At 39.6% G+C, this 18,342-nt stretch overlaps 1 protein-coding gene across 1 annotated transcript; it reads right to left on the reverse strand.

The window, feature by feature from the left end:
• Positions 1–10,891: 10,891 nt before the first annotated feature.
• LOC143124299 (1-phosphatidylinositol phosphodiesterase-like) lies at positions 10,892–12,833 on the reverse strand. The gene is made up of 3 exons (XM_076285725.1): positions 12,796–12,833; positions 12,484–12,528; positions 10,892–12,186 (listed from the first exon to the last, which is right to left on the reverse strand). Exons 2-3 carry the CDS (start codon positions 12,519–12,521, stop codon positions 11,340–11,342), a joined length of 885 nt encoding a protein of 294 aa, XP_076141840.1. The 5' UTR covers positions 12,522–12,528; positions 12,796–12,833; the 3' UTR covers positions 10,892–11,339.
• Between the last annotated feature and the right edge of the window lie 5,509 nt (positions 12,834–18,342).

The raw sequence follows: 18,342 nt of genomic DNA on the forward strand, positions 1-18,342 counted from the left end.
AGGGCAGACACAGTTTTCTGTGAATATCTCGAGAACCGTAGGGTTTAGGAGGACCATTTTTTTTTGTATGTTGATCTCAAAGGGCCATGTCAACCCATTCCATAACCACTCATTTCATTTATAGCGCCACCTAGTTAAACACAAAAAAGTAAAAATGAGGTATTGTAATCGCAGGTATCTGTGACCTAACATAGTCAAAACTTGACGAAATTGGAAGTGTAGGATCATTATGACACCCTCTGAATGCACGCCAAGTTTCGTGGAATTCCGTTCATGGGGGGCCACACAATAAATTAATTTATGTTACTATACACCAACTGGCCTGTAGGTGGCCGGAGACAGTTTTCTGTGAATATCTCGAGAACCGTAGGGCCTAGGAGGTCCACCTTTTTTTTGTATGTTGGTCTTAAAGGGGCATGTCAACCTATCCCATTACCACTTATTTCATGTATAGCGCCACCTAGTTAAAAATTAAAAAGCAAAACATTAGGTGTTTTCATCACAATATCTCTGGCTGACATGGTCAAAACTGCACGAAATTGAAAGTGTAGGATCATTATGACACCCTCCGAATGCATGCCAAGTTTCGTGGACTTTCATCCATGGGGGGCCTTACAATAAAATAATTTATGTGTACATTTAGTGACCGTACACCAACAAGGATTCCCGGGACACTGAAAGACCGGGGTACACAAAACTTGGTGGGCATGTAACCCCACATGGATAGCATGGAACCATCGCTTTTCGTTTTGATCTGTTGCCCCCCCGCTGGACTGGACCCCCCGAAAGGAGGGTAGGGCAGACACAGTTTTCTGTGAATATCTTGAGAACCGTAGGGCCTAGGATGACCAATTTTTTGCGTATGTTTGCCTCCAGGGGTCATGTAAACCCATTCCATATGCACACATGTGCATAAACAGATACACACGCACACACATACATTCACAGTAATCCTACGTATGACACATACTCACACAGTAGACATATATACGCATGCACACACACAGGCACATAAACAGGCAAACACACACATGCACGCACACACACACACCCACACACCCACACACACATAAACATAAACTTGTACACGCACACATGCACACAATTCAAGAATTTCTCAGAATTATGAACAGGCAAGATGGGGGTGGGGTTGTATAAAATGTATATTACATGTGAAATATATGAACTAATCATGTTTTGGTACTTGTTGTCTAGCAGATACCAGTGAGAATTGAGTGTGCATAATGCAATTCAGTGAGACAGTTAGAATCATATATGCCTTTCAGCGTGACTTATTTTTGTGGAAAACATGTGCTGGACTGGGCGGCGGTCATATTTTGTACCGCTCTGCGGTACATCTAGTTTTGCTGATTGCAGTCTGAAGAATATGGCAGTTGCGGACAGTTATTGGGGTGTGACCATAGCTTCACATGTATATTTGGTGCGATTTGTAGGATTGTTTACGAACGTTCTGTAGGCCAAAATCAAAACACTGGTGAACGTTCTCAAGACTACCAGACGCAAGGCTCTTCTGGGTTGCCAGATGTAATGAAGACTTAGCTAACGTTAGTTGACCTGCAGCTGCTTTAACGTTTCTCCAGCCATGACCCAGCTACACATTATGGAAACAGTGAAAACAAAAAATACCTCTCTAACCAACGTAACATATTTAGCTGAAGTTAGCGATGCAGATGAAGTTTAGCATAGGCTACCTCTTGTGGAGAAATATGGCCAGCTCTGCGTCAGACTTGATATTCTTAGTTTGACGAAGACGTCACCATCTCAGGAAGCTCCTCCGATGTCCACTTAATTTGTTTCTTGTTTTAATTTTGGAAATTTGCCTGCCTCTTGTAGGCGTTCATGACTACAACTGACAGCTGTTGACAGTTGGCTAATTTGGCAACCCAAATAGGAGGACGCGCCAGCCCATTATTAATACGCTATTCTAGAATTAATCGTTCAAAACATAAACGAAAATTCCAAGAGATTCCGCCCCGTAACTGATTTTTTTTCATGGGTTTTACGGGGTTTCACGGGTTAGAGTAATGTTGTCAAATAAGCCATTACGTCAATTCATCGTGTTTCCTCACTCTCTGACAACATATGGTGATCATTTTTGGAATGGTTACAGTTTATTTTCCATTATTTCCTACATACTGGACCTTTAACAAGAAAATTAAGCAAAGTAAGAGGGAGGTTTTCTGAGGATAGAAAAGTTTCCATGACAACAGCACAACACCCAAAAGACATTAAAGTCAACATTTTCAAGATAAAAAGTCAGAATTTCTGACTTTAAAGTCAAAATGTCTGACTTTTTTTCTCGAAAATTTTGACTTTTATTCTCAAAATGTTCGACTTTTTATCCTAAAAAATTATCTTTTGGGTGTTGTGCTGTTGTCATGGAAACTTTTCTATCCTCAGATAACCTTTTGAGAATTTTTGAGATTAAAGTCAGAATTTTGACTTTTATGTCAAACTTTTTTACTTTTCTTCTCAGAAATTCTGACTTTAATCTCAGAAATTATTTCTTACTTTGTTTCTCAAAAATTTTGATTTTTGTCTCGAAAATTCTGACTTTTATCTCAAAATATTTGACTTTTATCTGAAAAATGTTGACTGTTTTTCTCAGAAATTCTGAATTTAATCTCAGAAATTATTTCTGACTTTGTTTCTCAAAAATGTTGATCTTTCATCTCGAAAATTTTGACTTTTATCTCGGAATTTTCAAAAATATTTTCTCTTCATGTGGCCCTAATACAAGTTTAGTCAAGTCTGAGAGGAAGGAACCGCCTTTCTTTATGGTAGTGATAAATACTCTCTGAGTGAGTGGGAGGGATTAATGAGAATGTATCTGAACAGGGGTGCCTGCACTGGGAGGGACTCTGTGGATGAGCTGCTTATCAGACTGATGGGCCGTGCCAGGGATGTAATTTGGATCTGGCTTCGTAATAATGTGCAGGTGTCTGATTCAGGTAGCCTAACGTGGATGCTGTCTTTTGCATTCTCAGACAGCATTTCGACAGTGCATTCGGGCATGCCTCTTGCTGATTTTTATTCCACTACGCCGTATGTCAATGAGCAACCTCTTGAGTACTGGATTACAGTAGGAAGGCAGCTGAGGTAGCAGAGCAGTCTTTGGGACATGACAGCAGGGCGTTGTGGCTGCAGACTGTAGAAGTCGCCGCCATGTTCATTAGGCATTGCCCTGATAGAGAGCTCTCAATGATGTTTTTCAGTAAGCCTCAGAGTGAGTGAACTACCTGTGAAGTCCAGGCACGCCTGGATGAGTTTCTTAGGAATGACAAGGTACAGAGGGGTAACGTATTACAGAACACAACTTCTATGGTCACACCTGTAATGGAGGCTGTGAGTTGCAGTGTGTTCCAGTGATCATCTAACATCACTGGCATGTTCTCCAGACTGACACTGAGGGCCAGATGTACGTACATTTGCGAACGTAGCGGTATCCGCGTCATGGACACACCGCAGACTGCGAACGCTGTCAGACCCAAGTCAAGACCACAACTGAATGGCAGCGCCTATACAAGCCCAGTTGAATGAAGTAAACTGATGACAGCATTAAAAAGAATCAAACGATCATGAAATAATACTATAGCCTACATGATGTAAACAAGCAGGGAGATAATGAAGATCAGTAGTTCTACTCAAACTACTTGTGAACGTAGGCTATGGAAGATTGGTCAAATCTAGCAAGTAGGAATGTTTAAGTGAATGACGTGAAAGTGAAAGTAAGACATTCGAAAGGCCAACGAAAGTTAATGTTGCTTTTTATAGTAGCCTACAAAGACTTTCAAAACTGGTGCTCTAAATAGCGATTCTGTTGTCTTTGAAAGGTTCTCTTATTGAAGCATTGAACTTCAATTTGGATTAACACCTGCTTTTACAAGGCGCACGTATTTAGGCGCAGAATAGACGTGCGCTGCAGGCAGGGCCGTTTCAAGGAATTTGGGGGCCCCAAGCAAAATGGACATGGAGGCCCCCCCCCCCCACCGCACGCAAAGCCTACAGGAACCACCGCATAGCCATACAGTTTAAGTTCACCCACAGTTTATATAAATACAAACTTTTGACAGTGCAATACTGCAGTTGCATATATATATACTGTGCATTAGTTTTGAACATTTGAACATTTGCAAAAACACCACATGTTCCACCACAAAATCCAATATAAATGTAAAAAAGTGCACAATAACTAAATCCAACATACTTAAACACACACACTCACATTAACATTTTTCAGTTCTCACAAAGTGAGAAAATAAAACACTGCCATCTTATGCAGAAAAAGGATGCATTGTTCAAACTATAAAGAGTGCAGGTTGTATAGCAATTTGAAAATCCAACATAAATACAAGTACACACACACACACACACACACACACACACACACACACATAAGATTAACCTTTCAGGCCATCTTCATCAGTGGAGGTATCCTTAGGAAGAGCCTGAGGGCTGAGAAATTTAAGCAAAGCACCTTGAGGGAGAAAGAAAAGATATGTTAGCATTTCCATATTTTGATGTTTAGAAGGGATGCAGCTGCTTTCACAACTACCAATGCTTACTGTAAAAACATCCCAAGCTAATGTTATACATTGACCTAGGCCTACTTGTAGCTTAACATAGCATTTAAGCATTCTGCTGTTTGAGAATTAGACAGACGCACCTGATGCTTTAAAGACAGTAAACAGCTGGCGTGCATGAATACTACTAGACATGAATGTTCCAGTCTGCTTTGATGCACGGAATTTATCGTGTGGTTTTCCTAACCCCCATTTGGTAAATAGATTATCACGGTCGAATAGTTAGTATAGCAGAGAAGCTATGCCACTTTCATCAAAACCTATTACAAAGCTATAGCAATGTTATGTCATTATATACGATAAACAGTGATTCTGGAACAGATCTGCGTCTTCCTTATCCTATTAATAAACATATTACAGTATGTAACCATATTCCGTCCGTCGAAAAAAAAAGTTGCGCTAACTGTTCTAGTTTGTTACAAGCAGCATGGGCCGTCAGGCAGGTAGTTAACATAAACATTTTTTGCTAGGCTAGCCTTCCTGCTGCGACATTACACCATTTGTACAAGACAAGTAAAGCTATTTTATCCAGTGTAATTTATCACTTACCACTATCTTGTTTTTTATTGTCATCCTCTTCCTTTCTCTTCTGGCTTCCGGACGCATAACTCCGCTTCATCATGACTGCCTGTTTTATATTTTCGCGGCAGCAGCAGAGGGCTGGCTGCTGTCAGCGACTACTGAGAGGGGCCCCCTTGAGGGGGATCCCGGTATTGTCGGTAACAGTGTCGTTGCACTTTACTGCATTGACTATCAAAGGGGCGCTCACAGTTTGTCGTTGCATTTTATCTTTAACCAGTCGTTGTCTTGGGGCCCCTGGCCAGCTCGGGGCCCCAAGCAATTGCTTGGTTTGCTTGCCTTCTAGCGACGGGCCTGGCTGCAGGAGCAGTCTTTGTACATACCGCGGAATACATAGGCGCTATTTACTCTTCCCCTCCCATCTTTTTACGCTAAACTTCCACTTTACCCTGGATCCTCCCAAGAATGCATATGCATGACATGACAAACTCAATCTGCCACTCTCAGCTCCCGCGACAGGCAGTTTGCGCTTTTACATCATTGCGGCCTGTTTGTACATACCTAGCAGTGTTGCGCGGTCTGCCCGAAATTAAGCGGTCGCCCGCGGATGACCGCGGTCACCCGCGGTTATGAGTCATAAACAAAATATTTTAATGATATTCGGGTCATTTGCGGGCGGGTCAGTTAAAATTAATTAAATATATATTTTCTACAAATAGGCCTACTTAAAATATCACGAGAAAGCTAGCATCAATACAGTAAAGCATCAATACAGTAAAGTCAACAGTAAAGAAGCAAGACGCGAGTTAAAATAATAAAGACACCCCTTCAGGAAAAGCGATATAGGCTATGGTTATGGTCTAGGCCTACTTCTTGCGAAGCCATTTAAAAGTATGACAGCCAAAACGGGCAGCCTGCAGGAATAAATGTTATGGCACAGACTACACAGCCATATCTACCGGTATGTATAGGTTCGCGCATGCATAAAAGTTACCTTAGTTCGTTGTGTTTGTGACTTTAAACAGTGGATGTGCTTTAGTAAAGCTTTGTGTTTCATTCAGCATTATAAACCAGTTCTTACGCTAACGTTTTGACCAGCAATGTATCTCTCTTGCCTACCTCGCCTCACCATTTCTGTTTTCGAAAGAAAGATGTATGTCCATGGCCTTCAAATCTTATCCTAGTGTTCTTATCCTTTGTGCGTTGCGTGCGTGCTTGCGCTCTTATTCTCATTCTTTCTCCTGCGCAAACATTATGTCCTGCATGCTTACTGCGTGTAGTTCTACTGCATCAAGTTTCGTAAATAAATTTGTTTGTTTTTACAGAAATGGCCTACTGTCACACTGCATGCAGCCTATAACCAAAAGCACACATTTTGTAAATAAGCGGGTCGGATCGCGGGTCGGGTATAATTTTGTCCTAATTAATATTCGCGGTCCGAGTTGCGGTCGGGTTGATTAAAATATCGGGCAACCGCGGGCCGCTTGTGACCAAACCCGCGCAACACTGATACCTAGCAATGATTTTACACGCACATTGCGAAACAAATACGCCAGAAGTGGGCGCAAAAGCGTTAGTACATCTGGCCCTAAATGCGCAGAGCTCTTCCCCAGTGATCCGCTGTTCACTCACTCTAGGTCATCTAACCTTAAGGATAAGTTGGTACACTCTGATACTTTTGATCATTCCAAACGTCCACGTGAGCGCTTTGATGACATGACTGTTTTTTTTCCCATGTCGCAATTTCACTTCATGTAATTAGGCTATGTACACAAGACTTTCACCAGCTTCTCCACTGGGAAAAAAATATGACATTAGGAAATTCATAACCTGCAACTCGGTCAATGTCATATATTTATTGTATTGCCCTTGTGGTTTACAGTATACGGGGTGCACGTGCAGGCAACTCAGGATTCGTATCAATGAGCACCGTAGCGCTATCAACAGAAAGGATCTGAAATCACCAGTTGCACGACACTTTTCTGAGGCCAATCACTCGGTGTCTGATTTAAAATTCTTGGGCATCGATAGAGTCTTTTCCACCCGCAGGAGGAGCTGTGCAGCACATGCTCTCCTCCAACTTGAAGCGCGGTGGATTTTTTATCTAAAAACTCTGCATCCTAGTGGTTTAAACGACGAGTTTGACTTGCTGACATGTTTCCTCTGAACTAAATAGTCCTTCCTTATACATACATACTTGTAACATACTCCATTATACACCATTATGGTAACTTTGTATTTAAATTGTAATTTCAAATCCCGTTGAATATTCCATATCTGCATTCTTGTTCCAACATTATTATTTGTGTATTTTTCGTTATTTCCATTCCAATATCATTTTTTATTTTATATTTCTCACCTCACATTGTATTATCTAGGCTATGTATGTTGTACCTATGTCAACCACCTATTAGGTGGACAGTGCCTTTTAAGAGAGTGCCAACCACACTTCAACTAAACTAGGCTAGTTGATTGATAGATCTAGCGTCAACTAGACGCAATCTATTTAAGGGCGTTTCGCCTCTTCGATTGTTTTCGCTGAGGATGGTCTGAGTTGGACCGAAAACGTTTTGCACTTTGGGAGCACTTTGCATTTTCACTGACTGGACTAATAAATTGCATCGGCAACATTGGTGTGTGAGTTCATTCTAGACTGAAGGATTGATACACGTTTGGAACTAACGCACATAGTTCGAATTACAGGGGGTACTGGGGGGTACTATACCCCCCAATGAAGACCCAGTACCCCCCAAAGAGACAGAAATATTTTTGGGGGGGTCCGATATTTTTTGAAAAAATATAATTACAGTTACAATACAAGTCAACTCCTGTTTTCACTGTAGAAATATTTTAATGTAAAGCGATTTCAGAAACCCCTATTGTGGACCGTACCATTTTTAACCACCGTGGCGCTAGAAGCAACTGAGCAAGTGTCAACATTGAATGACAAAACGCTAAGTAAATTCCTCCAGTAGGCTAAATTCGGTTTGCTGCTGACGTGCATGGGTAGGCCTAAATGTAAGTTGCTAACTGACGTCTAGCTTGTTGAAAATGTGTTATTTTACAACCTTCATTTATAAACGTGCTTGTTCTTTCATAGCTCATGTCACCTCTTCATACATTGAATTACTGGCTACTGTACTTACCTGCTACTTACTTACCCACTGAGGCTAGTAAAGTGGACCTTGGTTAGTTACCAAGGTAATTCTCTATTTAAATAAACCTTTACATTGTGGTGAGGTAAAATCGATTGTCATTTCCAAGGAGATGAACTCCATAGCCTAGGTGTCCATTATCATTATATCTTGAATAAATTATTGTGCCCTTTTGAAATTAGTTTGGCACAGATCCTGTGTTTTTATATTACACAGAGGGTCTGATGTAGCTAAGCCTACATAATATCAGTGAAACCTGTGGAAACATAAAAAGACCCAAGTAGCCTAGGCTAAATAGGTGCTATTGAATTTGTTTTTAATTGGTTGGTATTGTTTTTACATTCTATTATTTCCTATTTTTAGTTTGACAAATGTAGTTTCATCCGAGAACCCTGATATCTTAACGAAACTATTTTCTATCTACAAACAATTACATTAAAAGTGTAGGTGCAGTTAGGTTTTTATACACTGTTCATATGTGTTAAGTAAAGGGGTACCCAGCAGACAGGAAAGGCACAGGATAAAAGCCGTGAGCAGACCGCAGGGAGACGACACGATGAGGGCAGAGGGCAGAGTTGATCAAAACAGTTCTCTTTTGGATATACAGTATAAAAACGATGAGATATTCTGTAGCCTACTGATTATCAGTTTGTCGCATGTTTAGACCTTGTATGTGTGTTGCACAACACATGTTGCACTTGGCGATCACGGTGGGGATTGATATGGTAATGGATCATGATGGTCAGAAGAAGTGAAGGAGCAGTACCCCCCAATTATGGTGGGGTAATTCGCACTCTGCTAACGCACCCACCAGGCCTGGAGTCGTTGGCACGATTATACCCTGTTTGCCCGCCCATACCAGAATGTATTTTTCTCCACCATGGATCTGACATCTGGCTATTACATGAGGATGATAAGAAATATCAACCCATTGGATATTCTGAAGGCTTTTACAGCGGGTTTTGTTTATATAGGCTATCCATAGCTTGAATAATAGGCTTTATCACCCGGAGAGAATAAATACTCTTTTCTGATTGGCTGGCGGGTGGCCTTTAATTCTGAATAACAGGACACCGTTCCATATCAATGCTTATGAATGGTAACTATAACAACCATAGTAGGACGACGGTTGCAGCGCTCTAGAATCTTTTGGTTGCAGGCTTCCCAACAATGGAATCAACTGTAAACAAGCTAACTGTCCATGCTAAAGTTGTACAACAAGCTGAACTAGTGAGCTTCTTTTTAAACAGAACCGCGTGTTTATTTACAGTGGCAACCGGGTGATAAGCGGGATAACGGCCTTCGAGGTGTGTCCAGTTATACGGAATTAATGGACTTGGGCTGCGCGTCGGGGAGTTTTTGCCCCTCGCCCTCGTCCATTAATTCCGTATAACAGGACACCTCGGCGGCCGTTATCCCTTACATAACATTTTATGTTAAGCCGAAAATCAATATTTTAAGACTACTGACAGCATTTTTTTATTTAATGAATAATGAAAAGAGATATAAATTATCCTAGTAAAATTTTTGTATGTAATGTCAACAAAATGAAACATTCATTTTGAAGTTTGCATACATAGACAATGACTCATTTCCATATAGAAACGGTCCGTGTAACGCTTTGCAGTGCTATGTTCCATTTGCAGAATTCACACGAAAAAATATAAAAATAGGCTTAAAAATCCGTTATCCATTCTTTAGGACGGCACAGTAAATGGGTTATTGTTGCTTATTTTGATTTTCAATTGAGCACAGTTAGGGTTTTCTGTTCAGAAGTTAAAAAATGAAATGATGCGTCAATTTTCTAATTTTCTTTTTTGCCCTATGGTTGGACTGAACCACGAGCACCGGGGGGAGAACACCATCTAGCTGGGCCAGGCTAGATGGTGGAAGAGAGCGCCGCCTCCGCCTGAAGTTGTTTTATTTTGACTCATTACTTTAGAGATTAATAACTAAAACTTTTTGGGAGAAGGCACGTTAAACACAGTTTCAGCCTATGTTGAACATATCTACAGTAGCCTATATTTGAATATGGCCATGCCATACCATAGCAAATAATTCCCCATCGACGTCAGTCTTGGCTATACCGGGCTATACAGGCTACCCCAAGCACTGTTTGACATGGCATTTTTGCTTATTTAGCGCTTTACGCTAGACTAGGTTTCATTAGGCTAAACGAAGACACAACAGTGAGCCTAATTTATCCGTTTATCCATTTATTAATTTCAACAGCATATAGCCTACATTGGCCTGTAGGCTACTAGGGCTCAAGTCCATTGGTAATGCTCATGTACAGCAGGTCTTCAAAGCTTCCCAGAACATGAGTAGGCTAGAACACGTAGGCCTACTCATAAGTGTCAGGACGCAGCAATGTCTCCCTCTGCATCTGAAGTTCTGATCTCGAGCTGACATTATCAATCGCTTGGCACCTGAACTGTGTTTGATAGCCCTCCATCTCTACATCCGCTGATAAAATGTGATCACCAACACCGCGCGCCAATATGTATCAATGTAAGTAACAAACTAGGAAAGTTTCCTGGTATTAGCTATAGGCCTACGTTAATAATGTTACCCTATTCACCTGTAGTGTCTCGCCTATGGCCAATACACATATTGTTTCAATAACAATTGTAAAAACCTTTATTTCAATGTTATACAGTGGATTTAAATTCAGAAGACATTGAACTTTCAAAAAATCATGTATGGCAACTTTTCCTCAAAAGTGCCTACAGGGTTACAGAATTTTTAATTCATGGCCCGGACTACTGTCATGAGGTCAAAATCAACACTCAATTCTGTGTGATTTAATTACTAATGTTTATATTTATGCATTCCACAAATACTTAATGTAACACTTTATTGCTTCTGAAGTTGTTTGATTGTCATGTTTCAGTTGTTAAAAAAATGTTTTGTAGATTATCCATGCAACTTGCTTTGTATGTATACAACAGGTTTTGTGAAGCAGTTTACACTCCTGAATATGGACTTAATATTTTATACAGCATACAAAGGCTTCAAATCGAAGTCATAGAATGACTTTACAATTATGCTTATATATGGTTCAACGATTTAGCTTAATCACAGTTTGTATGAGGTCAAAGCCAGGGAAGTCCATAGCAATGACTCCAAAACAAGATTCCTCTCGCAAAATATTCTTCTCCAGATCCTCCAGATAGTTATAGAGCCAAGGATCAACTTCCCTGGCTACACGTTTAGGTGATAATAACATACCCTTTATTGTGCCAAACCCTGTGCCACTTGAGTAAGACAGTATTACTTTATCCCTACCACATTGATTCATGGCCTCTTTCAAATGAATCAGAATTTTGTCCTTTTTCTTATCAATATCAACAACCTTGTAATCCCCTGCCTTATCAGTACCGTGAATTGGAATGCCAAGGTCAAACTGCTCCTTCTGTACAAGCACAATTTTGCCTCTAGCTTCACCCATTGTTGGTATGTTTGACTTAATAATGATGTTGTCATAACCTTGAATAACTGTTTGAACTCCCTTTTTAACCCTTTTTTTGTAAGGCCATTCTGGTTTTACCCTTATGAGAACAGTTTCATTCTTGTGTTCTTTCAGGAACTCCTGGGTAATTTTTATCACATCAGCAAAATGAGCTTTCTGTTTAGATATTCCATGCACAATTTCAGAACGACCATTCATCCTGATATCAAGATAGCGTATGCCGACCATGAGCTGATCTTTCAGAGTCCAGGCCTGGCATATCACCGCTGGACCTCCGGAATGGGCCATGGTGTCATGGCTCCCAGGGATGGTGATGTGAGAGACCAGCTTTCTGTCTTCAATGGATGCCATCCAGTCAGGGGCGTTAGATTGGGGTGGATCTGCTTTGTCATTGAAGTCTTGTTGTCCATTGCAGCAGCAATCATTCTGAAATGCACTGTCAGATGAAAAAAATTAGAAAAAGGCTTTTTTTTTATTTTTGCAAAAGAGAGGTTTAAAAAATGTAGATTTAAAAAAAAAAAAAAAAGATGGTTTGATAAAAGGACTGTAACATACAGTAGGCTACTAATTATAAACAGTTAGAAATACATATATTACAAAACTCTCATTCAATTAAAATGCAGACAAGCTTCAACCTTGAAACTGTTAAACCAACTTAATACATTTTTATATTTTCATATTTATTTGCTAAAGTAAAGAGTGCAATTTCTTACACCTTTTATTTCATACTTACATGAACAGTGAAGCAAGGACTGTCCAAATGTTTCTCATGTCTGGGCTAAATTCACATAGAAGTCCATAATGAGTGACATAAATGTTAAAACGTTGACATGTCTTTGACATGTATTATTTTTTATTATTATTTTTATTATTATTATTATTACTATTATTCTTCATATTATTATTATTGTTATCATTATAATTATTCTTTTTTTGTCTTAGCCTGCACACCTTAAGAAAATGGCAAAACTGCATATGAATTATTTGCATTATTTGAGTTATATTAAAAAAGTTACAAATTAATTAATTCAAAGAAAACAATTACCTTGTCTTGGTGATTAAATCTTTTGATATGTGTGTTTGCTACATGTGCAGTTCTGCTCATACTAATAACACGCATCATCTTTATATTGTCTTGAAAAGGGGCGTGTCTAGCTGGGTTAAAAAAAATAGCAGTGGACCACTGAAGCTCTGCCTCAGTCTATGTACATTATTTGAATGCTACATGTTCCCCTTTTTTTTGTTAATGTGTAATGTCTCTAGGAGGTTGCTACTTTGTGCACTAGATTCACGCCTCCAGAGGTGCCAGTGGGGTTGAGAGCCTCTGAAGAAAACACTGGGTTGGAAACGACCCAAATTGCAAACATGTTGGGTTAGAATGACCCAACAAGCTGGGTTGGTAATTTAACCCAACTTGTGGGTAGCTTGATCAATCCAGATATTGGGTTAGTCTGACAGGGATGTTGGGTTACAGTGACCCAGAAAATGGGCATGTCCTTTTGACCCAATAATGGTTTACATTAAATTCTTTAGTTGGGTTCATTTGACCCATCAATTTTGTTGAATTATGTTATGCTCTTTTTTTTAGTCTGTGTTATAAACATACAAGCCAATTAACCCTTAGAACTAGCCTAGAAATCAAGACGCACCCTAGCGGCGGCAAATTAATTTGCTCAGCCTGTACGTCTAGTAGCAAACCATAGGAATTTCTATTGGATGACGCCGTGGAAGTCATCCAATCACAGCGCTCTATTTTGTTAGAGTCTTAAGGCGGGCTTAACAGGATGACGACAGTCCTACTATGGTGAACAACAAAGAAGGTGGCTATATCAGTGTTTCCCCTACAATGTATTCATCAGCGGCGCAGCGCCGCTCCTGGAATTCAAGCGCCACTGCAAAAGAAGTTGCCTAATTAAACAAAAAAATAGACAAGTGAACTTCAGGAACAGCTGCCGTTCGTTCAGGTTTCATGTCAACAAATAATAGTAGGCTAACATTGAAGGCGCAGTCAGGGATTCCACAGGAGATCACGATTGTTTGTGTTTATGTTTAAGTTTATTAGCAGACGCAATTTTGTGCAAAAAAACGTAGCATAGCCTACATTATGTTAACCAAGGAACCAAATTAAACAGCTAGCGAGATAGCTCGCCCCTACCTTCAGTAGCCTATTCCCAGATAAATTCCACGCATTGTTTTGTTTTTGTTTGTGATACATGCAATGCTTTCAAGCCCTGTTGCGAACATACCTAGGCTGTGTAACTAAGGTCTAGCTAGCCTATTGGTGGGTTTAATTGAATTTGAGTAATAGGATACACAAGCATTTACATTTGAGATAGTTTGTAATTCCTGTAGAGCTCACCAAAATTATAGATATGATACAAGACACTTATCTGCTATAATCCAAGATAGATTTTCTTCAAATTTATTTTACCAAATGACATGGGAAACATAATTAATTTCATCCACATATTCTTATGCACCATGCACAACAACGCTACTAAGTTAGCTTAAAATCGTGAGAATCAAGCCAGCGTCACGGGCCGTCACGGCATTAAAGTGACAGGCACTCAATTCGACTTGCACAGCACCAATACAGTGTAATGGCATGAAAGAGAAGTCTATATAGTTTATACAGTGCTGTGCAAAAGTTAAGACACCCATGCTGAAATTGGCTAAAGGGAGGAATAAAAAACATATTTTGCCTTTTGTCTTAATGCCTTAATTAAAAAAAAAAAATAGGACATCAATTCTTTTTTATGGTTATGGTTATGGATTTAGCAGACGCCTTTGTCCAAAGCGACACATAAATAAAAAACAACATAATAATATTTAAAATTGAACAGGGAACAGATTAAAATGTAGGTCAAATATAGTAAGGAGAATAGTTGTAGTACACAATAATATCAATTCAATCAATAGCCTAATAAAAAAGCAATGTAAAAAAGGGGAAAGGCAATAATAAAACAATAATGTCAATTCAATCAATAATATAAAAACAATGACATGCTAAGACTACATTAAGGAGAATATCAATAATAAACAATAATGTCAAATTAATTAACAGCCCAATTAAAATAAAACAACATTATATAAACCATAACACATAAGCGCTTAAACAACTAAGTATATGTTGAATAGGGATGTCTTTAGACCCCTCTTAAACGACCCAAAACTACCACAGGAACGGAGAGCACTGGGCAGTTCATTCCACCAACATGGAACCACTGAAGAAAAGAGTCTGGAATTAGACCCAGTTTTCATGACTGGTCGACACAACATACGCTCACCAGAAGACTGCAGTGGGCGGTTGGGGATGTAAGGCTTGATTATTGAATTAAAATAACTAGGAGCAGATCTAGTTAGTGTCCTATAGGCCAAAGTGAGAGATTTAAATGTAATTCTGGCTACTATAGGGAGCCAATGGAGAGTAACTAGGAGAGGAGTTACATGTGTCCTCTTTGGCTGATTGAAGACCAGGCGAGCTCCAGCATTTTGAATCAGCTGTAATGATCTTGTTACACAAGCGGGTAAGCCAGCTAATAGTGAATTACAATAGTCCAGCTTAGAGATGACCATGGTCTGAACAAGAAGTTGTGTGGAATCTTGTGTCAGATAAGGTCTGATCTTCCTAATGTTGTAAAGCATAAACCGACATGATTTTGCAATAGAAGCTATATGCTCAGAGAAGTTAAGTCGGTCATCAATTACAACGCCCAAGTTTCGTGCAGATCTAGTTGGGGTCAGTGAAGTTGAGTCAAGCTGGATGTTAATCTGTTGGGGAATAGCTGTTTTAGCTGGAAACACCAAAAACTCTGTTTTTGAGAGATTAAGCTGAAGGTGCCGATCTTTCATCCAGGCTGAAATATCCTTAAGGCATGCAGAAATCCGGTGGGAAACACTAGAGTCATCAGGTGGGAAAGACAGGTAAAGTTGAGTGTCGTCTGCATAACAGTGATAGTCAAATCCATGGGAGCGAATGGTATCACCTAAGGAAGTGGTGTAAATAGAGAAAAGCAAGGGTCCTAATACTGATCCCTGAGGCACACCTGTGGTGAGGTCATGAGACTTAGATACCTGTCCCTGCCAAGACACGTTGAAAGAACGCCCTTTAAGGTAAGATTCAAACCAGTCAAGAGCTTTTCCAGAAATTCCCAGTTCAGATAGTATAGATAGGAGAATGTCATGGTTAACAGTATCAAAGGCTGCAGATAAATAATGTATCATGTATCGTAAATAAATAAATGTTATTATATATAAATGTCTTAACTTATGCACAACACTGTATATTCTAAATAGTAATAGTTTGTACAGTGGCCTACGGTGTACAGTTGTACAGTGGCTAATACTAATAATGTAAATGAAAAAGGTGAAAGAAAAACATGAATAATCCTGTTCAAGTACTGCAATAATCATGCTTTGTAAATGCTTGTGTTGGTGGTTATGTCATAATTTGTAACTCAATCTGTCCATTTCTTTCACAAAATCCACCAGAAGTCACCATTTATGGAGTCATTTTTTCAAATGTTTCTCTTTTTTGGGGTGGGGGTGGGGTGGGCTTCCTATGATCAACAGCACCGCTGCTGGAAAAAATTCTAGGGGAAACACTGTATATGGCGAACGAAGAGCGGTTGTTTGAATCGGCGTTGGCGTCAACTTTGGAGGAGTTGGACTTGTGCGTTTCTTTGAAAGTTGAGCAACACAATGCACTTAAGTCATTCCTTTCGAAGAAGGATGTATTTGCCGTTTTGCCGACCGGATACGGATATGGTCGTAGCGCTGGCCTATTGCATGCCTAGGCAGTTTGAAAGACAATTCTCTGCCCGCCCCTTGGATTAAGCGAGGTGAATGGGTCGATTCCAGACTATAAATTTCAATGATATAGGATGGCCCGCCAGGCTACCTTAGAACCCGATTGACGCAAAGTGCATCAAAACACACCCTTTCTTCTCTGTTACATTGCTCAGGAACTGTTCGTCGTAGCGAGATGAAACCTTTAATGCGTGACAGAGCAGAAGTGGGGCTTTCCAACGAGACTACACACTTGTTTGTACGATCAAGTATGAAAATAAAAAAAAATCATGAAATTAAATCAAATTGCATCATGTTTACAGTCTATACTTCTCTGCGTTCACCTGTGCACCCATTACTCTCGTTTGAATTACTCGCGAACCCGTGATCGGATAGATATGCCACGCATGTCAGATGAAAGAGAAGACTCAGAACTATCATTTGTACATCCTTCAAGTACATCCTTCTGGGTTATAAAACAGACGAAGTGACAGCAAAATAATAACTTCATATAGCTGTACTTACCCCACGTTTTTGTGGCAAAGCATGTTTATAATCCAACGCTATCGTGTGTTTTTCTATGGCAAAGCATGTTCATAATCCGGTTTTGAGATCCTAGCAAATTTCTGCATGGCATCCTATTCAAGGCTCACATTGCATCCCAATTTGTTCAACAAAGAAACACCTTTTTTGCCTTTACTTTATCATGGCAATGCAGTAAAAAGTTGAGAATCATTATGAGTACACCATAGGCACGCAGGCTAACACGCAACCTTGGGTCAAGTCAGGTCAGATCAGTTCGTGTCACAGATATGGAGCGCAGAAAGGGCATTTTTCATCACTAAATAAAAAATGGCATTTATTTCCGTAAATCACACACCACATATTTCCGTAAATTGCTCAGCCCCAGAGTATCCCTCCAACATGGCAATTGTATTGCCCGATTCAGAACAGTCTGCCCTACACACACATGAAATGCATGTAGAGCTATGAGCTTGCTGTGGTGAGATACTTTTTATATTTTAATTCTTTAAAAATCAAAATAAAATGCTAGTATTAATACATGAAATGGCAGATGGCAGATCTGAATAGCCTAGACTCTGCTGAAAAAAACAATACATAATATGTGTGTGTGGCACTTACAATGACCAGAATAAATCCTTATGAATAAAGGTAGTGAAAATGCCCTAAAAACAGCTTAGGGTTCTAAGGGTTAAAGAAGCAAACAAGTTCAAAGAATATAATACTGACCATTTTGAACAAATTACTCACTTAGTACTTAATCATCATTACTCACGTAGTACATCTATCACTAGGCTACTAATTTTTACGTTTTTTTTTCCAGGAGCCAAAACATTACACATTTATTGAGATGTAATGAAGAAAATCTTGAATCTTCAATCTTAAATTTATTTAAAATGTATCAAAAGTTAAAAACCAGGAAAAAGCAGTCATCATACTGTACAAGAACAAATAGATAAATATACAACAAATATAACAAATAGATAACAGAGCGAACATTTAAACTGAACCATAAACCCGGGGACCCGGTTCAGTTTCAGCAGAGTCCTTCTCTTTCTCTCCCAGTCGCTTTCTTATTGAATCCAAACACGCAAAAACTAAACTTTTTCAGCCTCCAAAGTGGCCATGACAAATACTATGAAGGGAGTGAAGGCTTTGTACCCAATTCATAGATGGCACATTTGGAGCAACTCTCAAATAGAGGAACATGAGTGGGGGAAATTAACGTCAAAAACAAGACTTATAGCATGGAGGAGATTACTCTTCCAGGGCTTTTCCGACC

Source organism: Alosa pseudoharengus, unplaced genomic scaffold (assembly GCF_046254945.1).
Source record: "Alosa pseudoharengus isolate Yale_2024_CS ecotype anadromous, Long Island Sound unplaced genomic scaffold, YU_APseudo_1.1 YU_APseudo_1.1_scf_15, whole genome shotgun sequence".
Classification (NCBI taxonomy): Eukaryota; Metazoa; Chordata; class Actinopteri; order Clupeiformes; family Clupeidae; genus Alosa; species Alosa pseudoharengus.

Bases quoted from the DNA above. Each gene is read 5' to 3' on its own strand.
- LOC143124299 (XM_076285725.1), bottom strand. From the start codon at position 12,521: ATGAGAAACATTTGGACAGTCCTTGCTTCACTGTTCAT. The intron at 12,187-12,483 runs GTAAGTATGAAA...TTCATCTGACAG, and splicing joins GTCCTTGCTTCACTGTTCAT to TGCATTTCAGAATGATTGCT.